This window comes from Apteryx mantelli, chromosome 1 (genome assembly GCF_036417845.1).
Source record: "Apteryx mantelli isolate bAptMan1 chromosome 1, bAptMan1.hap1, whole genome shotgun sequence".
NCBI classification, from domain to species: Eukaryota; Metazoa; Chordata; class Aves; order Apterygiformes; family Apterygidae; genus Apteryx; species Apteryx mantelli.
Genome location: NC_089978.1, coordinates 16,141,413 through 16,166,298, shown reverse-complemented (window position 1 = coordinate 16,166,298; position 24,886 = coordinate 16,141,413). Strand labels below are relative to the sequence as shown.

Below are 24,886 nucleotides of genomic sequence, written 5' to 3'. Positions count from 1 at the left end.
CATACATTTTCCTAAACTACTGCTTACACTTTGGAACATTTAGTGAATTTCATACCTGAGATATCAACATTCTTTGATGATTGAAATCCTACATTAGTAACAGCACGTTAAATGTATCAATTTCTCTGGAGTAAGAGGCATCTAAATTTACGTCATTATCAATTTCTATTTTAAGATGCATTTTGAATTTGTTCTTTGTTTACTCAGGAACTGCTTTTGCTTTGATTTCATAACGGCACCGAAAGCACAGAGCTGGGGCTCAGATTCTGATTTTCTTTTGGATCAGCCATGGTGCTTTTGGTCTAGTTCATTTGCTCCCTATGTTTGTGTATATGTGAATATAACTAGATACATGACATTGAAAAAAGTGTCTTATAAACAACATAATATATTGTCCTGGATATTGTAATACTTAATTTTCCAGAATATAGGTGACTCTCATATACCTGTTGTATCAAATACAGCAGCTTCTAATCATGCTTTTTATCTTCCATCTGTTATTACAGAAACTTTGCATAAATATACTGTTGATTATTTTTCATCAATTAAAATCAAAAATATTTTTAAGCTACACTCATTCTTCCCAATAAGGACTGAAAAAATACCAGTTTTAAAATACCAGTCATGAAAAGAGGAGTGAGCTCAGAGAGCAAACATGCTAAAAAATCAGAAACTATAACTCATGACAGAACAGTCATACAAAATACTCAACCTGTGATTAAAAGACTAAAGGAAAAGAAGCTATTTTCTGATAACGAAGCTATTTTCTGATAACAAAATGTACAAATATAAAAATAGAGATAGGAAGTAAAAAAAAAAATCTTTTTTTTTTTTATTAAAATCTTAAATGCTCCCTGCTTTTCCAGTAAACTTTAAGGTCCCTAATTTGCTGTATACTGTACACTGGGATTTGGAGGAAAATTTTCTCCCAGCTCAGATAGGAATGATGCAACTTGTAAATCATTAGATAGAGAAACAGAGTCAGGATAGTAGTGACATTCCTTAAATCTGAAGTAATAATTAAAAAACTAAAAATATATTAAAATTGTTCATCCTCCTCCAAATTTTTTGGTAACTTCCAGTAGCTTGGACCAAGTCTTCTATTCATGTATTGCTTTTTATTCTATTAGGAATCATGAGCTTGTATCCTAGCTCAGACGGAATTTATATCTAAGCTATTTGTTGAGATTCATATGCTAATGTTGGTAGATTCTTGGTGGACTATTTATTGAAAACGTCATAAAATTTAGTAATTCTGGTTTAACATGAGATTTGTTGTAAATAAGTTATAAAGTTGGCTAGCACAAACGGGCTACTACAAAGAAAAGCTGGCCAAGCTTACCTCTCTGCAAAATAAGTTCCCATTGGTGCCCAAAATATAATCATGGAACTGGTGTTATTGCCAGGCCTTCTCCTTTTAAGTGTTTGCTTCCTTAATCCCTCCTGCCACCTCCCTCCTCCACAGCTGGGATACCTCCAGTCACATGATTTATATACTTCATTAATCTATTTTTCTATGACTGGTTATCAACCTTTTTTACTTTTTATGGCAAACATATCACTATAGACATCACCTTATTATGATAGTTTTTGTTGTTACATTTCCCTGGGGGTGCTCTGGGCCTCCAAATGAAAGTGCAACTATTATTATTTACACTAAGGCAATAACAAGATGTCAGAAGAAGTCATCAGAAAATCACACCCTGCAATAACCCTTTAAAGATGCTTTATGGCTGTAATTTTAAAGCCAGCATATCTGAAGATTCATTTTAAGGCAGAGTGATTAACAGCTGTAGTAGGCTACTGGAGTTGTGATTAAAAAGAACATCTTCCTTGCGTGTGTCTAAATTTATTTCTACAAGAAAATACACTGTCAATTAGTATGGCATCTATTTATCTTTTGTGTTATATGAGATTAACTGATTCTATTTTTCCATAAGAGCTTTTCAGGATATTTTTTAATCTATTACATACTTACCATAAGACTGGGTGGCTCTGATCAATGATAGAAAACTCTAGGGATGAGTACCACACCAGCAACAGTAAATAACAGAATTAACTAGGCTATTTGACAAGACGAATACTCTGGCCAGAGTTTCTCAAAATCAAGGATTACAGAGTCTATGATCTTTACTGACATTGATAAATTTGCTTTTTTGGGGTTAGTATATGAACCAGGTCTTTTATGTCTTTTTATGTTTAGTTAAGGGAATGAGGTTCAAATAGTCATTTCAGGTGAACAGCAAAAGAGTTAGCGCAATTTGAAGGTTTTACTCTGTACTATTTTCTCTATCTGTTATGCAGCCTGGAACTTAGATCAGTTCAGCTTAGATAACCTTCTGACCTTTCAGAAGAATTCATTTAATTAAATGGTGACCTCCTATTTTTTCTTTTCTGTATAAGTTATACTCTTGATTTTATTTATAAAGGGCATGTGGTAAGGTTAAATTTCTCCTGATGAAATATAATTTTCTCTGATTCACTTAAGCAGCTGAGCAACCATTATGTCTCGGAGCTATATCTCCCTTTCACTTTCTGTTGCTTAATATCATATGTCTGAATCCGTGCCTAGCAGACTTGTGGCTTAACCCTGGCTCTTTTCTTGTTGATTATTGAGTAATAAATTAAAATCTGCTGAGGCTCAAACTGAATGTTCATGTTATCAAAGCAGCCAAGTGTTTCCCTCATTTCCATGTGTATAGCTCTGCTGACCTGATACAAGCTCTAGAACTCTAAGAGGAATGAGCACTGTAAGAGGGTGTAAAGAGAGGTTTATGATAGGCCTTTGGCAAATTTCCACTTGTGAGTTTCTTGACATTCTTTTCTGCTGCTCTCAATGGGAGTTAATGCACCTTTTTCCTAGAATTTGGAATTACTTGGCCCTTTTCGATCATCCAAATGTGAAATACTGGCTTTGTCTGACACCTTGAGAGAAGTTTACTATTAAGACGTATATCCATTCCCAATGGAACAAACTTGAGAATGCTTTAGGCTTCTTGGTAAATAATAATTTGGCATTTACTATCTTTAAACAACATGTTTTAAAGGAACTTTATAACTGAAGAAATGAAAAAATGTTGGTCCCTTGCCAGCTGTTAAGTTGAATACCTTCACCACGCCTAATGCAGTTGTGCCGATTTATGTCAGGTAAATATCTCATTTAAACATGGAAAATATTTATGCCATTTTAAAATTTGCATATTTGTGTAGAACCTTTCTCTCATTTAGGAGATTGAGCAGGCTGGCATATCTAGTACAACAAAGTATTGCAGCAGGTTAGTGATACTGTATAATTTAATATATGAAGAATGCCTTGACAGACCTACTTGTGCTTCTCTCTTTTCCAGATTATATGGCAGAATATTAATCTTTTTATTACAAAACTGGATTTTCCAGAACACTAGAACAATTATTAAGAATAATTCTATTACATTAAGTATGTAGATTATACCATGCCAAAGTGGCATAAATATTTTGGAAAACTAAAGTTATATTTTGGAAACTTTGATTAATTTTTACTACTGATTTTTAATTAGGAAATAAAATTATAAACAATATAATTATGTGAAAAATCCCAGAGTTTTCTGCTTCACACACAAACAAAGGGGGAAAAAAGGAAGATCTGGATCTGGTGTGACATAACTATAAGTCAGTGTCTTCCCTTGTTAATAGTAGTATTATGGCTATTAACTTCACAGGGTTTTTCTCATATATATTTTTAACAGAGCTTTTTTTTTTTAATCCCTCTTCTGTCATGCAGGAGTAATCTAACTGAAGTCAATTCAGTTACAGAAATGTGAAAAAGTGTTGTGCCATTACCTGGGCTATACCCAAACCACCTAAATTCCAGATAATGCTGAATCAAGCAACTGTTGCTCTCCAATCTTAAGCAAATGCTTCAGACAGCCTACTCTGAAGTAAAACCTAACCCTTGCCTTGCCTCAGATCAATCAGTGCCTCTGTTTTGAGTCAAAAAAATTCTTATTTACTGCCTCCTATTGCACAAGTGCTTGTGCAAAAAGCACTCAGCTAGGAACAGGTACCCTTGGGGTTGCACGCTCTCCTCCTCTTGCTCTCACTTCCCAGAACACTATTACTGGCAGGTTAGAAATAAAACTTGGATGGAGCCACTCTTCCTTCCTCATGCTAGGGCTGACCCACTATGCAGCTAAGACTGAATGAAGTCAGAGCTCAAAGGAAGAATGTACAGTACTCAGCTTAGCAAGGTAGCACAAGGATGAAAAAGCTCCCTTTGGGAAGAGGTGACTCTTGGGTTCTCAGATTGAGAGGCAAAAGCTTAAAGTATGTCTATAGAAGGATGCATGGTTTGTCAGAGGTAGATGGAACTGGACACTGAATAAGAAGCTCTTATGTGTATCAGATGCCCAGTGATCCTGGAACAACACAAAGCACAAGAGATAAAGAAAATTACCTGGAACTCCATAAGAACTGAAACTCTCTAGAGATATGGTATGAAGTGGATGAAGATTTAATCAATGCTTCACTCTTTACCTAGTAGGAATGAGATAAAGTAAGAAAGAACATAATCAGAAGATTGTTTCTGACATGCTTTATTTGATGCCATTTAGCCATTTACATTTAACATAGGGAAGGCTAAATGTGAAGCAACTGATGAATACTGTATTTTACATAAAAATAAATACATGCCTTTAACCGAGGTTATGAAAAGAAATTGACAATACAGAAGAGTTTGTCACTAATCTAAGGCTGAAGAGTCAGTTTTGAGACTTCATGGGACAACAATGAAGTGATTGCTTACCATGAAGTGGTAAGTGGAAGCTGGGAGAAAAACTTCAGAGTAGCAGATAGATGCAAGTTTAAACCTTGCTAAGGCAATTTAAATTTGCATAGGAGCAAACTAAAAGAAAATCATGCTTATTTCCACTTACACTGCATATCAACCCCAAGATCAGCTCTCTTTCATCCAATTTGTAAGCTGTTAAGAACATGACTGTCACAGTTTGGGTTTAATCCTTGTTTATCTTCGTGTTGTAGAGTTGCATTTACTTGCATACTCAAAATTTCCTGAGGTTCTATCCAGATTTTTATCTTCTTTTCTATGATTACTTATGACTCACAATTTAAACAAGATATTTGTTTTAATACTTCTGAAAAATTACTGACTACCTACTGACTTTCAGAAATGCTAACATCTGTTTGGTGTCACTGGTTGCAACTTCCTACTCTCCAGCCAGTAAACAGAACATGTTACCATATTTAACTATCATGAATGTTAATATTAGATGAGATACCTTATTCCACCTAGCACCATGGGGTTCAACTGTCTGTATGTGGCTGCTTTATACACTGAAATATGTATTTCACATATACAAATTGTAGACAACCATATTTCATGTAAACCAATAAATGAGAATAATACATGTCCTTTTTATCTTTTTCCTGATTCTAGGCAATAAAGCAACAAAGCTTCTTTGAGGAAGATAGTGGGTTTGGGTAAATGGTCTCTAAACTAGGCTTTCAGGGACACGTAACACATGCCCTTTGACACCCCAAGATGATGCATTCACAGAAACCAGAGGACAAGGTATTTGAGAATGAAGATGAGGATGTCATCCAGCAAACAGTGATGCTCTCTGTAAAGCATAAAATCGGAAAGCATCTTTCTTCTTTTTTCTCATCTCTCTTGCTCCTGCTTATTTTCTCAGCTACAAGCTTATGATATGCTGTAGTTTAGTGAGAATTTGACAAAGTATAAACAGACAAATAAAGCTAAATTAAATAAATTATATGACTTCTGTCCCAGAAGCAGCTATCACTTTCATGAATGTAACTCAATGCACATCTATTTTCCACCTTTGGACAATTTATAAAGATAAAATGTCTCTGAGCCCACTTCACCTCCTGTATCAATACTATCCCTGTGGCAACTTTAGTGCCTGAGTGCAAGAAATAAAGAAATGTGCACTGTGATTAGCTTCCTTTTCCTCATGTCCTTTTATAACTCTATTGTTTACTTCCTTTGTGTCCTATTGTTTACTTCCAGTGTCACCCCAGTCTTCAAAAAGGGCAAGAAGGAGGACCCAGGGAACTACAGGACAGTCAGCCTCACCTCCATCCCTGGAAAGGTGGTGGAGCAGCTCATCCTGGAGGCCATCTCCAAGCATGTGGAGGAAAAGAAGGTGATCAGGAGTAGTCAGCATGGCTTCACCAAGGGGAAATCACGCCTAACCAATCTGATAGCCTTCTATGATGGAATGACTGGCTGGGTAGATGAGGGGAGAGCAGTGGATGTTGTCTACCTTGACTTCAGCAAGGCTTTTGACACTGTCTCCCATCACATCCTCATAGACGAGCTCAGGAAGTGTGGGCTAGATGAGTGGACAGTGAGGTGGATTGAGACCTGGCTGAATGGCAGAACTCAGAGGGTTGTGATCAGTGGCACAGTCTAGTTGGAGGCCTGTAGCTAGCGGTGTCCCCCAGGGGTCAGTACTGGGTCCAGTCTTGTTCAACTTCTTCATCAATGACCTGGATGAAGGGACAGAGTGCACCCTCAGCAAGTTTGCTGACGATACAAAACTGGGAGGAGTGGCCGATACACCAGAGGGCTGTGCTCCATTCAGAGAGACCTGGACAGGGTGGAGAGGTGGGCAGAGAGGAACCTCATGAAGTTCAACAAAGGGAAATACAAAATCCTGCACCTGGGGAGCAATAACCCCAGGCACCAGTACAGGTTGGGGGTTGACCTGCTGGAAAGCAGCTCTGCGGAGAAGGACCTGGGAGTGCTGGTGGACACCAAGTTAAGCATGAGGCAGCAATGTGCCCTTGTGGCCAAAAAGGCCAATGGTATCCTGGGGTGCATCAGGAAGAGTGTTGCCAGCAGGTCGAGGGAGGTGATCCTCCCCCTCTACTCAGCCCTGGTGAGGCCACATCTGGAGTACTGCGTCCAGTTCTGGGCTCCCCAGTACAAGAGGGATGTGGCACTACTGGAGCAAGCCCAGCGAAGGCTACAAAGATGATGAAGGGACTGAAGCATCTCTCTTATGAGGAAAGGCTGAGAGAGCTGGGCCTGTTTAGCTTGGAGAAGAGAAGGGTGAGAGGAGATCTTATCAACGTGTACAAGTATCTTAAGGGAGGGTGTCAAGAGGATGGGACCAGACTCTTTTCAGTGGTGCCAAGCGACAGGACGAGAGGCAACGAGCACAAGCTGAAACACAGATGCTTCCATCTGAACAGGAGGAAAAACTTTTTCACTGTGAGGGTGACAGAGCACTGGAACAGGTTGCCCAGAGAGGTTGTGGAGTCTCCTTCTCTGGAGATATTCAAAACATGCCTGGATGCAATCCTGTGCAATGTGCTCTAGGTGACCCTGCTTGAGCAGGGGGGTTGGACTAGATGATCTCCAGAGGTCCCTTCCAACCTCAGCGATTCTGTGATTCTGTGATTCTATTGTTTACTTCCTTTGCTTCATACTGTGCTGTTTGCAGATCTCTTTGCCTTTGCATTTGTTACAGGACACCACTGTATTTAGTAAAACAACAATTTTGATTGTTTATAAATCTGGTTTAATTTAAACTAGCAAAACACCTGATTACACACCACAGAGATTAACTACATTGTGGTAGTCGCATGCTCAGAGGAAGGAACAATATGTCTGCAGTGCACACTTTCCAAAACATGATTCTTGTAGAATTTTTAACCATTATAGTAGAACACATTGATACCACATTTTAAGGATTTAGGACTATATTCAGATCTTACTTTAGGCATCAATCTTGGACATTGCATTGCCAAAGAACTAGGTTACAGATCTTATTCAGAGTGCTTCAGATCACAGAAGTCTTTTGTATCTTTAATAGAAAGAGGTAAGAGTCTCTGAAGAGCTCCAGAAGATGCATTGAACTGGCTGAGTTAGTATGTTCCACAGATATCTGTGACTCTTATCTGACTACAGAAGGCTAATCACCTGGCTCAGATGTGAACATTTATGATCAGATCACATCCCTGGTGTTAGATGCTTTCATGACTTAGCTACTACTTTGAAACTGATGATCTCTAATAAATGCATATTTAAAGTCTGCTGGCATCCCCATTAAAGTGGAATTTAGCAGTCTGTCTAAGGCTCTAAATATTTATAGAACAGAGAATACAATCGCAGAAGTACACATCTCCAGCATAACATACTGAGAATGTATATTATTTGCATTTATTCTACACTAAATGCTGAAAATGTAGGTTATTTTTGTAGAGCAGGAATTGCAAAATGCAGTCACAGAGCTATTAAATTTTGTTTACAAAAACTTATTTTCTGTGATAGAAGCAAAAGCCTCTAAGCCTTTCCTATAATCCCTTATACCTCAAGTTCTAAATTTGCTCCTCTCTTTATTTTTTTGGACCGTGAGATCATAAGCTCTTTGAATCAGATATTCTTTGTTTAAAAAAAGTCAATGACACTTTTGGCTATTCAACTTATTCATCAGTGACCTGGATGAAGGGACAGAGTGAACACTCAGCACGTTTGCTGATGATACCAAACTGGGAGGAGTGGCTGATACACCAGAGGGCTGTGCTGCCATTCAGAGAGACCTGGACAGGCTGGAGAGGTGGGCGGAGAAGAACCTCATGAAGTTCAACAAAGGAAAGTCCTGCAGGGTCCTGCACCTGGGGAGCAATAACCCCATGCACCAGTACAAGCTGGGGGTGGACCTGCTGGAAAGCAGCTCTGCAGCGAGGGACCTGGAAGTCCTAGACAACAAGGTGACCATGAACCTGCAACATGCCCTTGTGGCCAAAAAGGCCAATGGTATCTGGGGTTGCATGAGGAAGAGCATTGCCAGCAGGTCGATGGAGATGATCCTCCCCCTCTACTCAGCCCTGGTGAGGCCACATCTGGAGTACTGCATCCAGTTCTGGGCTCCCCAATTCAAGAGAGACATGGAGATACTGGAGTGAATCCAGCAAAGGGCTACTAAGTTGATGAAGGGACTGGAGCATCTCTCTTATGAGGAAAGGCTGAGAGCTGGGACTCTTCAGCCTGGAGAAGAGAAGACTGAGGTGGGGTCTTATCAACATGTAGAAGTATCTGAAGGGAGGGTGTAGAGAGGATGGCACCAGACTCTTCTCAGTGGTGCCCAGCAATAGGACGAGAGGCAACAGGCACAAGCTGAAACACAGGAAGTTCTGTCTGAACATGAGGAAAAGCTTCTTTCCTGTGAGGGTGACAGAGCACTGGACCAGGTTGCCCAGAGAGGTTGTGGAGTCTCCTTCTCTGGAGATATTCAGAACCCGCCTGGACGCGATCCTGTGCAACGTGCTCTAGGTGACTGTGCTGGAGCAGATGGGTTGGACTAGATGGTCTCCAGAGGTCCCTTCCGACCTCAACCATTCTGTGATTCTGTGATTCTGTATCATAACATACATGATAACAAAGAAAAATTTTCAGACATTGATTAACTGTGAATATTTCAAACACCATTTTTACCTTCTAAGCTCTGTTCTTAAAAAGCCTGTGCGAAACAATGCTGTGGCCACTATAAGAAAGGCCTATATGGACTAACCCAGTAATTCAAGCTTTCTGGCATAATCAGTCTGTTCTTTCCTGGATTTAAACATTAAGACACTAATTTGGGGGCACAGTTTATATAGCACTCTTGATACAAATGGAAGACATTTCTCCTTTAGTCTGAGAAAAACTGATTTTGTTGACCTTCAGGCCATGCTTCAAGACTATTTTAAGAACAGGTGTTCACAGAAAAAAAATGGGATTTTGACACATGTAGTACCTGTTTGAGAAGGCTGTACTTTTCTTGTTTTCTCATACTGCATTTTTTTTTAATGAACATCACTATTTTAAATATTTTGGAGGTTCTATAAAATTTTTCTAGTGCTTAAAAATACAAGGTTGAATGTTCAAACAAATGCTCAGGAACTGCTTAAAAAATTAATGCAATCTTACAGCATTATAATGATGACAGTTGTCAGTACAATTATATTATTGTATCTGTTGACATTTTACACAGGAATTGTGCTGCATAGCAAAACAGTTGAGAAATCATGTTAAGTCCAGCTTGGATTATTTCCATTTTATTATTTCCATTGTTTCAACAGGCTAGTAAATAATTAAAAAAATAGTCTGAGCTCCCAAATACTACATTTTCAAGCTTTTTTTTGAATTTGAAGTAAATATAATAGTGTCAATCAAACCCTCCAATACATTTTACAGTTTGAGCCAAAATAGGAGTATTCTGAAGTAAAAATCTATTCATTTTATTTGCTTTTAGTAAAAATTTACTGAATATAAAAAAGTCATTTTTATATCTGAATTTAAAATGCCACTTTCATAAAAAAACAAAGATACAAAAATATTTGTTTCTTTTCAAAACCTTTATTTTAGAAAATTTTGCAAAAAAACAGTTTTAATGGTTTGTAAATTAAAATTAGCCTTTAAAAAAATACAAACTGTGCTGGGCAAATACCATATGAAAATCTGTGTATTTTTCCATAATGCTGATTGCAACCTGTAGTATCAAAATTACAGCAACATTATAATGTTAATAAATTTGACAGCACATACCATTAAATGTTCTTATTGAAAAACATCTGTGATATCAAAGTAATATCAGGGAAAGCACCAAAATGATTTGAGAATATCTGATGGCAAAGGAAATGAATGAAGGCTAAGGACAGAACAATAAGAAGAGAATACCAAAAGCTTCCAGTGAAAACTTATGGAAATTACATGAAGCCAACGTAAATCAAAGTCCTATAAATGTTCTAAAGATAAAGAACTCAGAATGTTTTCCTTAAAGAATGCCAATTCAGCATAATTGTTACATTAAATAATTGAGTATATTTGGTGAGTCATAAAAATGAAATTAGAAATGACAATAGGGAACATAAGCAAGATCTGACTGTTAACATTTAGACAAATAATGCAAATAGTAAATCCTCTTTTTTTTGGTGAATTTTCAGATATTTAAAATCACACAGACTTGTTTGTTAGTGTAAAATTTTAGTGGTCAAGTCATTAGAAGCAATGAGTTGGACTTGCAGAAAACACTCCACACGCTTTCCCTCATCCTGTCGTCTGAGGTTCTTTACCTTTCTTTGGCCTAAAGCAGTAGTAAGAAGGCAAGTCACTGTAAGGAGACAAATCTTTGGAGCACATTTCTGTAGAAGCAGGCCATGAAAGCTGTATGCATTTGGGGAAGTGGAAATGAGAAAGTAAAAGACAGTGGCAATAAACAGACATGACAATTAGCTGACTGTGCATGAAAATATCAGGGGAAATCCAAAATGAACATGGCCATGATGCTGGAGATGAACTTCTGTCTCTCTGAGAAAAGGAAGGCTTGGTAAAAGGGACAAACATTGTAGCATGAAAAACAGAAACTCAATAGCCAGAGAAGCATTTCAAATTATTTGTTTTAATGTCTTGTCATAATAGAATTGTACAGCCTTTTGAACCCATTCTTTTAACCTCTATTTCACTAGTAAGTTTTTGGAAGTCATCTTATTTTGTGTTTGCTACTTGCTGACCAAACAGTTCTTTCCTCTACAATTTCAACTTTGTTAGACATTTCTGTTCAAGAAATATTCCTATACATAACATGCATATATTAACATGAAGCATACTGTAGAACATCCTGCGTATATAGAGGTGCCTATGTGACAACTGAGTTTTAAAAGGTGAGCTCTTATCATGAAAAAATAATATTTTTTAAAACAAATGGAAAGGAAAAATTAAAGATTTTATCCTACTTCTTAACGGAATAAAAGGCAGACTCCAAAAGCAGTCCATCAGCCACTGGTATTTTGCCCAGAGTAAAATGTACACACCGTGTTGAACAAAATCTATCTGAAGCCACTGCTTCTATAAGTTGTCCTGTATGATTTCTGCTATGTTAGCTTTTAGAACACTGATAATTAAAAAAAAAAAAAAACCTCTCCCAAGAAGCTGTCCTTTTCAGTCTAAACATATTTTAAAGTAAAAAAAAAAAAAAAGGAACTATTCACAGTGATCAGAGTTTTTGAAAAAGATGTCTTTTCTGAAAACTGTGTTCTATTTACAGGCAGAACATAAACAGCAAACTAACAGTGTACATTTCTTCATGAATCAAATATATCCTGATTCTACTCAAAGTCTCAAGGGTCAGTTCTAGGCTAATTTATACATAGCATCTTTCAAGGCAGGTTTCTTTTCTGAGACTATTTAAAGCAAATTACATTAACTGGTTTTATACAATAAATATTTATCTTATTGAATGGAATCAGTTCTACCACCAAGCCATTTTTTTACACAAAATACCAACTGGCTATTAGCAGGTAACAACTTCTTGGTTGGAACCAACTTGGGCTGGATTATAATTTGTTATATTCCCAGCCTCTGCAAAGCAGGTCCTCTTGTTATTCATCCTGACAAAATAATTATAGGAAAATATTAGAAGCACAGAAGGCCCCATTAGCCAAACATTTTGTTCCAAGAGCCTGGTGTTTTATCTGGATGAAGAATAGAGGATACTTTGGAGGCCCCTGGATGTAATGTGCTTTGAAATGCCTTGGTTTCTTTGCTACCAGAAAATGGAAGATTTATCAGAGTTATCTGTAAAGAAATTGGACGAATTACAACACACATCCGGAGGGGAGGATGAAAACAGACATAAGGAAGGCTACAGTCACTGCAAATAGGTGAAACTTGTCTCTCTCTGTTCAAAACTGTGACCTACCCAACCTGCTCGTAGCCTTGAGGCAAGAGTTGCACTTCTTAGGATAGTACAGCATGAAGACGGGGCACCTGCACAAGAGCTGGGGGAAAAGGGATCACCAGGCGGGGGGGAAGCCAGGCAGAGGGGAGAAGTCAGCAGCGCAGCCCTGAGGCACGGGGACAGAGAAGCGAGGCGAGGCAAGGGGGAGCAGCGAGCGATGGGAGGACCGGGGCGCGGGGCAGAGGCGGGGCCAGGGCATGCGGAGAGCAGCTGGAGAAAGCTGCTGGGGGAAGCCCGGCGCCCGAGGCGGCGGCGCTGAAGGGGAGAGGGGCCCGGCTTCCCGCCGGCGCCGGCCGAGGGGAGGCAGAGCTGAGCAGCGGGCGGCGCCGGGGCAGCCCGAGGCAGCGGCTCGGCCGCGAGGAGGAGCGGGGCGGGGGGGCGACACCAACGCAGGCACGGGGAGGGGGCGAGCCTGTCAGCAGCGGGGCCCGCAGCGGCAAGCGGACCCGCTGGCGGGGGAGAAGGGCGGGCGGGGGCGTGGTGAGGGCGGCGAGCCCCTTCGCCCCGAGCGGGCGAGGAGGGAAGCCGGCGCGGAGAAAGCGAGGCGCGCAGCGAGGCGCGCCTGGCAGACTCGCCCAGCGGAGCACGGGACGGCGGCCGCCCACCCGCCCGCGGCAGCAGGAGGCTGGCGGGGCACCTGCTCTCCCCTCCCGCCCGCCGCTTACACTCGCCGCTCCTCCCGCGCCTTGCACACGCTCCGTTCGGTTTTGCTCTTTAGGACGAGACAGCCCCCCTCCCTTTTATCCCCCTCCCGAAGGCAGCGGAGCCGCGGATGAGCCGCCCCCTCTGAAGGCAGAGCCCCGCAGCCAGCGCCATGTGAGCGGGACCCGCGCGGCCGCAGCCGTCGGCGAGGGCACGTCCAGGATGTGAGGAGCAGCCCGGCCCCGGCAGCAGCGCACCGGCGTCTCAGCCCAGGGCCAGCATGACTGAGGTGAAGGCTAAGGACCCCAGAGCGCCTTCGTCTGCCAGAGACGGGGCGGTCCTGCTGCAGGGCCACCCTAGCCGTGACCCCTTCCGCAGGGAAGCGGAGGCCATCGACATTTCCCTGGACGGACTGCTCTACCCCAAAAGCAGCGACGAGGAGGAGGACGAGGAGGACAAGGAGGAAGAGCCGCGGAAGCAGCTGGGGGGAGAGGACCGGGAGCCCCTCTCGTACCGGCCAGGGAGCGGCTCCCTCTCGGATAAGGACTCCCTGGAGAGCGTCCTCGACACCTTCCTGGCCCCCGCGGCTCATGCCGGCTCCGCCGTCGCCGCGGCGCCGTGGTCCTTCTTCGGGGCGGAGGTCTCGGAGGTGCCCAGCGCGCCGATGAGCCGCTGCTCCGAGCAGAAGGCGGGAGAAGCAGCCCCCGGGGCGGCGGCGGCGACCGGCACGGCGGCGGCGGCCGGCCCCGCGCAGCCCCCGCCGCGGCCTGCCCCCCTGTGGCCGGGCGGCGACGCCCTGGCCGCCGCCGCCGTTAAACCGCGGCCGGCGGGGGGCGGCGCGGAGGGGCCCGCCACGGCCCCCAAGGGCAAAGCCCCGGGCCTGGCGGCGCTGCCCAGCGAGGAGCGCGGCTTCGGCTCCGGCAGCCGGCTGGATCAGGACGCCGGCTCCGGCGGCGGCGGCGGCAGCCTGGCCCCGGCCCCGGCGGCCTCTCCGCCGGCAGCGGAGGCCGGGCAGGATTATCTGCACATGCCCATCCTGCCCCTCAACTCTGCCTACCTGGCGTCGCGGACCCGGCAGCTCTTGGACGTGGAGGAGTACGAGAGCGGCGCCTTCGGCCCGCGCACCTCGCCCGCCGCCCCCGCCGCCGACTTCGCGGACTTCGTCTACCCGGCGGCCGAGGCCAAGGAGGGGCCCTTCGGCTACGGCGACTTCCAGCCCGCTCTGAAGATCAAGGAGGAGGGCATCAGCGTCCCCAGCCCGTACCTGGGCGCCAAGGGCGCCGCGGCGGCGGGCTGCGCCGACTTCGCGCAGCACCCGCGGGGCAGCCAGGACTCCTCGCTGGAGTGCGTCCTCTACAAAGCGGAGTCGTCCCTTCTGGCCGGGGCCTACGGGCCGGCGGCGGCGGCGGGGCCGCCCGACAGCCTGCCCTCCACCTCCGCGGCGCCGCCGGGCCTCTACCCGCCGCTCGGCCTCAACGGCCACCAGCCCCTGGGCTTCCCGGCGGCGGTGCTGAAGGAGGGCTTGCCGCAGCTCTGCCCGCCTTACATCGGCTACGCTCGGTAAGGGCGAGCGGCGGCCGGAGGCGGGGCGGCGCGGGGCCGTTGGGCGCGTGGGGTGCCGCGGCCGTTGGGCGCGTGGGGTGCCGGCCGCCCGGGTCCGCGAGCTGTAACGGTCGGGTGCGCCCAAGCGCTTTTCTTCCCGAGGGGAGCGAGATCGGAGCGGTGTCGCGCAAATGCGCTTACTGAGAGAACAGATTCGCGGGTGAAGCCGCCTGAGTGCGTTTTGCGCTTTCTGCTGAGGGAGGCTAGTTTCATCGCAGTGTAAGGCATTGCATCTTGAAAGTATTCTTGGAAGGCAGTCTAAGTAATGGACGGTACTGAGGCAAATAACTAAATTTTGCCTGGCTAAACTCCATCCGAGGTTTTTAGAAAGTAGTTGTAGATAGCTTATGTATTGTCTGTGCGCTAGGAAATCACAGTTCATGTATGAGCTGAGCTCTGATGCATTTTACTGTATTGAATTTTAGCTTTGCAACTGATACATTTTTAGATCTTTGGGGCACAATTCTGGTTTGAGAAAAGTAGCATTTTATGTCTTTGCAAGTAATCAGTTCTAAAGAGGGGAGGAGCAGTGTATTTTGCAGACTGTCTTAATTCACATATAGACAGTATTTATAAATGCCTAAATATTCTTTAAAATATTTATTCCTGATTTGAGAAAAAGTAGTTAATTTCACACAAAAAAGAAACCTGAAACATTTCAAATATGTATATAGATTTGTTAGAGTGAAGTGGCTTACTGTGATTCCAAGATGTTATGCATTACATAGGAAAGTATGCAAAGAAATATGTATATATACACAATACCACAGTCTCAACAGAAATCCTTGAATTTTTTAAAACATGAAGATTAACTAGATTAGTTTTTTTCTTGCCAAGAAATCTGGAAGTACTTTCCTTAACTTTTCATAATGTGCCCATCAAAACTAGTTGCTGGTCAGAACCCTGCAACTGAATGGGATTAAAAAAACTGATTAGTAAAGATTTTTCTAGATGAGATAAATTGTTCCCATGTGAAAGGGACTTTTGAAATTCAGTTTACTTCTATTTGATTCTCTCTGCCATTCTGTGCTGAGGAAAAAAATATAAAAAGTAGTATGACTTTGCTCAAAAGAATTGTTGCTCTGAGGAAGATGAACATTCTAACAAGTTCCTAGATTTTACCTTCTTCAGCTAATGAAGGTTAGAATACTACTTGGCCCACTACATTAGCTTTTTAATGGCTTGGCACATTTTACAAATGTACCTTTTATTCTAGTATAGACAAGCCCTTAAATGGAAATGCAGTCATACTTGGATTTTCTTTAGTTTTTTCTTCTTGTTCTTCTGAAGTTTGGTTACAATTTTAAAAAGGAAGTTTTAAATATAAAACTGATTAATACAGGTAACTGTCACAAATTAATCATCAACTGTCACAAATCTAGAGATTTAATTTCTCTCAATTCTTTTTCTTTTAAAGACCAGATACAGAAACCAGCCAAAGTCCTCAATACAGCTTTGAATCCTTACCCCAGAAGATTTGTCTCATCTGCGGTGATGAGGCATCTGGTTGCCACTACGGAGTACTTACCTGTGGAAGTTGTAAAGTCTTCTTTAAAAGGGCAATGGAAGGTACTATATGATGCCGTTGTTCCTAGTTACTTGAAATACATCTTTTTAGGCATTGCTAAGAACATAACTTTTATCCATTGCTGAAACAGATCTAACGGATCTTTAAAAGTATTATCAGTGTAGTCAGGGTTTTTTGTTGTTGTTGTTTTGGCAACTCTTTTTAAAGGATTGCAGTGAATACTAAATTCTTTCTTAATTGATTTTACTAGCATTATTTGTTTTACTTTTATTATTTACTGTTTATCATTTACTCTTTCTGAGTAGGCAGAGGTTCATAAAAATCTTTCATATTACGCAATTTAATTTAAAAAGTTTGAATGCTAATCAAATTAAAATATCATGAGGCATTTTTCTTGCTTGCAAAATGCAGAATTTGGCCTCCCGAGTTTTATGGAAGTATTTCAAGTTTTACTGAACTATTTCAAGTAAAAATAATAATAATAAATTGGTTTGACTTTTGTTCCAGCTAGCCATTAATTAACTAAGTCAAGCTGCAGGTTTAATAAGACGATAATAAGAATACTTATGTTTATTTTTTCTTTTTGAATTATATTTTGTAACTTGAGGTCATTGTCGATATATGCCCACTGAGGTTTTTTTTAAATATGTACAAATACAAGAACAGATTTCTTTATAAAGTGCAACCAATGATGCAGTATAACAAATGTGTCTACATTTTATGCTTTGTCTCCTTTTCTGTGGTTATAATCTTACCCATCAGAACTAGGATATTAAGGTTTCTGCTCCATATACTTAACAAAACAGTTGTTACAATGTATAGATTTCCTTAAAATAAAAAATTGCATCCTATGTTTTCTTGTTGTGATATATAGTTTATTCAACTTTATAGTTTGTTGACCTTTAAATGAAGAGGCATATGTATATGGGGAAATTAAAAGCTTAGGGAAATAATGTGGTTTAGATTTTCTGTTTTTGTTTAGTATGCTGTTATTTTCTAGTTTAAGCATATGCACATGTTTTTCTTTACACTTCCTGTGTAAGGACACTAGACTATGTGGACTTTGGAGTTACTGCAGCATTTCTTCCTCCAATACATTTAATGAGATTAAAGAGACAGTCATTAGAAACATGTATGTTAGATTCCGGTGTGGGAAGAACTTGGCTCTTAAGTCACCTCTAGGCATACACTTAAGTTTCATTGGCTGTGTTAATCCAGTCTCTTGGTTTCGCTTCACAAACTTTGCTTTTGTTTCTTCTAGTAAATCGGTCATATACTTAAAAAAAAAAAAAAAAAAAAAAAAAAAAAAAACCAAGGGAATGAAATTTTAAGAATAAGTATAATTAATGAATGCTATATTTTAAAAAGTTTTATTATTCACTTTTCATCTCTACAGTAATATTTATTTTTTTATTTTCTATTTGAATTTGATTCTGTCACATTTAAATTTCATCTCTTTCCTAAGCTAGTATCGATACTTGTGTAGAAGGTGAGCCTGCTCAAAAATATTTTATTAATGTTCATCATAAATATTTTAGTGATAAATATTAAGAAGACATATAAATTGGTAGTAGAAATGTCTTAATTGAATTTTGCTAGTTATTTACGCAAAGTCTGTATTTGTAGAATCTTACCAGATCAAAAATATAGACATAAAAAGAAAGAAGAGATCAGCACAGTTATACAAACAAGATGCTTATGATTTACAATAGCATGATTTACAATGATTTACAATATTCACCATTTTTAAATGATTGCAAAGAGTGGGCATACTGTGAGGCAGGGCATTTGGTTTCTTTAGTAAAAATATTCAAAGAATGGACAGCTACCTCAGAAAGTGGACGGTAACAATAAAAAATATAGTCTACTGAGTCTTAAGGGAAAGAATGACAGAAATAAGCAGCATGAGCAAGCTGAGCAGATACGTAGTTACTCATAGTTACCTGGCTTTATGTAGAAGGTGCAAGTCTATGGAGTTCTTTAAAAAAGATGGACTTCCCATTTTAACTGAAGCATAGGATATAATTAGCAGTATTGAAATAATCTCATTTATGGATAGATGCCTGTTTTTTCTCTAATTTACATGTAATGTACTTAATTTTCACTTAATTTGATATCACAAGTAAAGGTGATAGAATACTCTTCAGTAAAAAAAAACAGAATATTTTTATTGCAAATACAATAGAAAATGGTGTTTAAAAGTTTACAATAGTAATTGTGTAAATTTAATTGAGCATATTTTTAATGCAAAATATCCCCACACCCATCATTTCTTGAAGTGAGAATGCATTATTTACCTTTTTAAAGTTTTAGGTAGTACTATTACAGACATGGTTATTTTGTATTTTAAATAATAGTTCTTGCAAAAAAGATGTTAAACTTTATGAATGCAAATTCATAGTCACGACTCTAGATTTACTTTGCATAAGTACTTATCACTATAAGAAATTAAAATAAAATTGGAAGTAGAAATTTGCTACTTGTTGGATTTTCTGTATTTAGATGACTTTTTCATATATTATGAAGCTTTCAAGAGCATAACTTAAAAAAAGGGACAAAGTATAGTGGTATATAATTTGCTGAGAAATGGCTATTTTTATTTAAAATATCCATTTAATCTCAAATATGCTGGCTGTTTCAAGTCTAATAGCCTATGTCATCTTCCTGTTCATACACCATTTATTTTTACTCTCCTTTAGTGTGTGGAAATTGCCTTATTAATTAAATGCTCCCTTTGTGTTAAAAGGGGCCATTACATTATCCAGAAAACTCCATTTTTCGTCTCTGATCTTTCATTATAAAAGTCAAGTCATAATATTTAGAATGAATAATTATTTAAGACTATATAGGTGAACACAGAAATGTTTCTGCAGTAATAAGATTTAATCATGCATTTGACTATAACTAGCAAAGATACACAATATAATTATTTTAACAGTTTTCACACTTTAACAGTGGAGCAGAACTGTATTAAGATCACTAAGATGAAAGTGTAGATTTAGAATTAAATTATTTTAGAATGTTTGTTGGCAGTGAATTGTTAAATATAGTGAATATATGTTGATAATATGATGGATAGTTAATGTTGTTTGGGTTCTTGATTTCACATATGTTCATATAAGCATAAAGAAAAAGATGTTAATACAACATGTATATTTTACTCTAAACAGAATCTTGGAGAGAAATAGGTTAACAAAGGGCAGTTCAATTCTTTAGAAAAAATATTTCTTTTCCAATAGTCTATGAACTAATTTTTGCCCAATTTTAAGTCTTGATGCAGGTTACAATATTTTTAGATGGTAAGCTTCATATTTCAGGATAGGCTTTTAAGGGAAAGACTATGATTAGAAAATATATAGTACAGTTTTTGGACCTCAAGGAGCAGTTTTTAAATCATCTGAAAAAAACTGTGAATCCATTTTTGGGGAAAACCTAGTAAAGCAGATAGGAAAAAAATTAATGCTGGAAGTGGGAAGGATAACTAAGGATAAGCTAAGGGGTAAGAATAGCTAAGGGGTAAATAGTCTGTTTTTTTGTTTTGTTTTGTTTCAGGAAACATTACTTTTCTTGTCAGTGAGCTGAGAATGACTGGCACTTTAGAGTTATCAATCAAAAAATATTCAGAAGTAATATTTACAATGTTTTCAAATAAGTAGAATTAGTGTAGTTGTAAAGTGATTTGCTGTTGGTGATTGGGAATTTTTAAAGTGTTACCAATAGATTTAGTTCATGGTCACACAAAATTAGGTATAATATTTCTAATAGGGGGTTAGGAGAATAAGAATTAAGCAGGTAAATGCTTACTTTTTTAACACTAAATTGCCAGAGTCATTAATGATATCTGTTAAAGATATCTTCACATTAAGTCATGCAGGACAACATTAATTAAATTACTTGTGTACAAGAATGGTAAAATTTATGCCCTGGAGAGGAAGGAAGTGCTTTTTAATTGAAAGTGTCTCCTTTGCAGATGTTTTACTGATGAAAAGTGAAAATTACCTAGATCCTGAAAAAAAAATTAAGTGCTGTCTTTTCTATATAAAGTCCTACTTCTTATTTTTGTTTTATAGTCTTTATATAAGACGTTTGCTTCCCTTCGTCCTTTGTTTATATTACTTTTACATGTAATGAAAAGTAGTTGCCCAGACCTGAAGAGTTTGAGGCCAACATTAATAGGTATTACAGCAGATGTGCAGAAAGCTAACTGTTGGTATTTTTAAACCCTATAACCCTTTGGGGCTCTATAAAATATAAAATCGGTCTAGTGATTATGTAGCAAATTTAGCTGGTTGTAATATGTCCTTCAAGTTCGGGGTAATGGTGTCATACAAATAATAGTATCAGGGAACAAGCTTAACCATAAGCACTAGCTAACACTTAACTGCCAAAGTGTGAACTTTTATTTTCTCTGAGACCTAATCTGACAAACTATACTTGATGGAAAATAGAGTTTCCATAAGAGTTTTCTCTGCTGTATGTGGAGATGTATGGCTGAAGGAAAGTACTGAAATAAGAATGAGCTACAGTTACACAGCTGAAAGTCTGACCATCACTTCAACCAACCTTTTTGATAAACTTTATGGGACTTATATTTTGTATAGCCAGTTTTATGGTGACAGTGTGATTCTCTACATCCTGTAGTGAAATGTTCTGCATAAGGAAAATTGCCAAATTAAACAAATGTGCTTTTCTGTAGCTTAAGAACAGAGGTCAAATAAATAAATAAAAAAATATAATAGCCTTCCTTGGAAAGACAATGAAATGGAATGCTATAGAAACCCTTTTGTCTATGAGATTGATTGGGGAGCTGTAAAAGTTCCCTTGTCTCCTAACTCTGCAGGAATTTCCAACTGTTAATTCAGTTTTCCAGATTGTGTCCCAGAAATTGGTACAGTCTATACCGTGGACCTGATAGAGATGAAAGTTTTATGAAATAGACAAAACATATGTATGGTAAGTTGAGAGATAAAAATGCTTTTCACTTAATATGTAATGATACCAAATTTAATACTATTAAAACTATTTTATTTTGCACATTACCAAAAAGTGTTAATGTGGAGTCCACTAGGTGCATTCCCAGATTCACATATACAGAGTTACTGCACTGAAGGTTCTAAAGTTCAATTGGGAAGTCTCACTTCTGTGAGAACAAAATATTTTCAACATGAAAGGAAAAGTAAGAAAATTTGTACTGATACATAATTGTATATATTCATATTTCTGACTTTAAGAATATTTATCTTTCAGCAATTTGACAAACATTAATTTGCTGAACTGATTTTTATGAGGCACAACAATTGAGTGAGCTAAGTTTGCATTCATTCTGGTGCTTTGGTTATTATGCTAATGCTGAGCTTTTTACTACTTTCATTGTGACTTGTTATTACTGATTTCCTGATAGAGAGGGCTTAGAGCATAATCAATTGCAGAAATGCTACTTATTAATGTTTTCGGGGCTTAATTTTATGTAGCATATTTATAAGCTGTGTTGAATATTGTGTTAAACATCTTTTAAGGTGGAATAGAGGTTATTTCAGGTAGTGTAAAACTGCTTGCTTTACAGATCACCAGCAACTGGCTGTTCAGTATTGCTGAGATTCCTCTGTTCTAACTTTAGACATGCATGATATGACTAACCTGAGTCACTCACCTTAAGTTCACTTTACAGTGAATGGAGAGAAACGGGGACTTCTAGGAAGTGATTCGCTGACTTATTTTAGATGTCTGCTTAGGATGAAAAGAACGGTACTCTAACAGTAACTATTTCTTTGTACTGCATATAAAAGGAGTATCAGATGATGTACACTGTCTGCATTTGGTGAGGTGAATCCCACCCATGTTACCAAGGTAGCCAGTAGGTTTTTAGAAGTCAAACTATTATCTGCTAAAAACACATTAAGGTTTGATGGTGGCCATCACCTTAAGCTGTGTATCTATCTGTTCCCCCAAACTGATGATGTACTAATAAGAAATTGAGATGGTTCTTTAGAAACTATTGAAACAAAGTCTTCACAATGTGACATTTATATATTATAGTCTGGCATTATGTGCAGTGATACATGGCTCCACTTCAGAGTTTTCCTGATTATGCCTAGTCAAAACTCCTGTGCCTTTCACAAGTGGCTGTTGCTTAATATTGGTTAACGTCTACACACATTTCAACAACCTGAAATCTTTAGTAGTTCAAATACAGAAAGAATTACATGCAGACATTCTGATCCAGGAGAATATTACTCTATTCCTGTCCAGTAATTATATCATCTTCCATATTTCTCAAAGACAGTATTTTATGTGAGATTTGTTGCTCCAAGCCATAGGCATTTACAGTGTGAACATCCCTTTTTGGGCTAATTTCCTCAAGCTTCCTTAGGAGACCAGTAGGCTATTTAAGGACCAAAGTTTAGACATTTGCTCAGCATTAAGATGAATTGTGTCCTAAGGGCCTGTTTTTCTCTAATGACCAAGAAGGGAGTGTACACTACTTGTTCTCCTGGCTGTCCACACTGTAGAATCTAGCTAGTCAAATGAATCCCCTCTTTGCTGTTTTTCAGCAGTCTGTTGTCAATTGAGTGTTTCAATCAATGGAAAGCAAAATCTTTTTTTTTTCTTTTTTGTTGTTTTCTTCTACTAATGATTCTATTTTCCTGCCTTTATTACTTGCAGAGTGAGTGACCCAGTCCCACTGCTTCAGTTGTAGGACAGAAAAGCACTGACAAGTAGAAGAATAAGGAGAAAATATTTATGAAAAGCTTCATCATGGCAATGTGCTATAATACTTTCACTGAAATCAGAATGATACAATGGCAGAAATATAAATACAATCCTTCTGTGTTGGCGTAAGAATATGACAGTCGAGGACTGGAAGAATAACAAAAGATACTTGAATAATGTATGCCTTTGAAATACTTGGAGTACTTCTTAAGTGGATTTTGTGGTCATAGTAGCATCCCATGATCAATATTTTATATGAAACACATCCCTCACTGACAAAAAAGCTGTCAGTTTAATCATTTTACATATTTCTATTACCGATATAGTTAATTAAAAATTGTGACCAAGGAGCAACTGTTGCACAGTGCCATAAAAAGAGTTGAAAATGCTAATTTTTAGAAGTCAGCATCTCTTTCTTAAAGATACTAACTATGCAAAATTTTTACTATCGTAAATTCCTAAATTTAGGCGCAAACACTATGCTTTTCAGGATGTTGCAGTGGTAAATATGCTAGGCAAAACAGCTCAGAATCAATGTGAAATGGTAATATTGATTTTGCAGTTCCTGATTGTTTCCATAAGCAGGACTTAATTTTGCTTGATTTTACTTTTTTCTTTATTTTTTTTGTTATAGGCCTCTGTTAAATTAATTAGCAAAGATCTTATTTCATTTTATTTTTCCACACATTCTTTTGTTTATGTAATTTTAGAAATTATAGTTTAATTATTCTACAAATGTCATGGGCTTTGATTAGTTTATTCTACAAGTTTCATGGCTTTTGATTAACTTTATTAACTTTATTAGCTTTTGATTAACTTTATTTTTGTAAAAATACAGGTACATTAATCGATGTATATGGAAGGAGAAAATTGTATATGTGAATGATTGAAAGGGGAGATCAGAAGATGGATGAACAGATGAGGAAATTAAGGGAAAGATTAAAAAACAGGAATATAATTTTAACTGTATCCAGAAATGAATGAAAACAAGGTAGCTACATATGTCATAAAAGCAATCTGCTCAGGTTACTGTCTGGAAAGGTAATTTGGGAAGGAAAAAAACAATGACATTACAGTATTCACGGGAAGAGGTAGGAAAAATTTGAGATCAGGAGACAGGGAAAGAGTCAGACTCAGGGGTGTTGCAAACATTGGAAGGAAGTGGTTTGTTGAATAGAAGAAAGCAATGAAAGATATGCGATGATCTGAGAATGCTGCTTTCCTTCTAGAGAAACCAGTTTTGTTTAATCCATTTAGCAAAAAAATTGACAGAGAACTGTAAGATTGCAGGCTTAAAACCAGTGACAATGGACTGGAAGAATACCAAAAGTCTGTTAAAAGTAGAATTATGTGAAAAATTACTCATCAATCTGCTCACTAAAGCGAAATAGAATAGAAAAAGATACCAGTTTTGACTTAGGAATAAACATTTTACAGTTTGTTTTGACCAAAATAGAAAATAAAGAGATCAATTTGTGTCAACCCTTTTTTCAACACCTGTAATTAAGGCAAAGGAAATAAAAGACTAGCTTCACAGAGATGAAGGAATTGCTAATGCCTGTTACGCTCAAGAGTCCTGTCACTGAGTACACAAAAAAGTTCAGGCAGTCTCCCAGGAGATGAGAGCCATGTACAGACATCTCTAATGCCTTAAGGGATT

At 39.1% G+C, this 24,886-nt stretch overlaps 1 protein-coding gene across 4 annotated transcripts in view; it reads left to right on the top strand.

Moving 5' to 3' along the window:
* Positions 1-13,208: 13,208 nt before the first annotated feature.
* PGR (progesterone receptor) overlaps positions 13,209-24,886 on the top strand; it is a 39,222-nt gene continuing 27,544 nt past the window's right edge. For all 4 annotated transcript variants that reach the window (XM_067289775.1, XM_067289772.1, XM_067289761.1 and 1 more), the window contains exons 1-2: positions 13,209-14,945; positions 16,405-16,556. In XM_067289775.1, the coding sequence (XP_067145876.1) occupies positions 13,666-14,945; positions 16,405-16,556 (1,432 nt within the window). In that variant the 5' untranslated portion in view covers positions 13,209-13,665. The remainder of the gene's footprint in view (positions 14,946-16,404; positions 16,557-24,886) is intronic.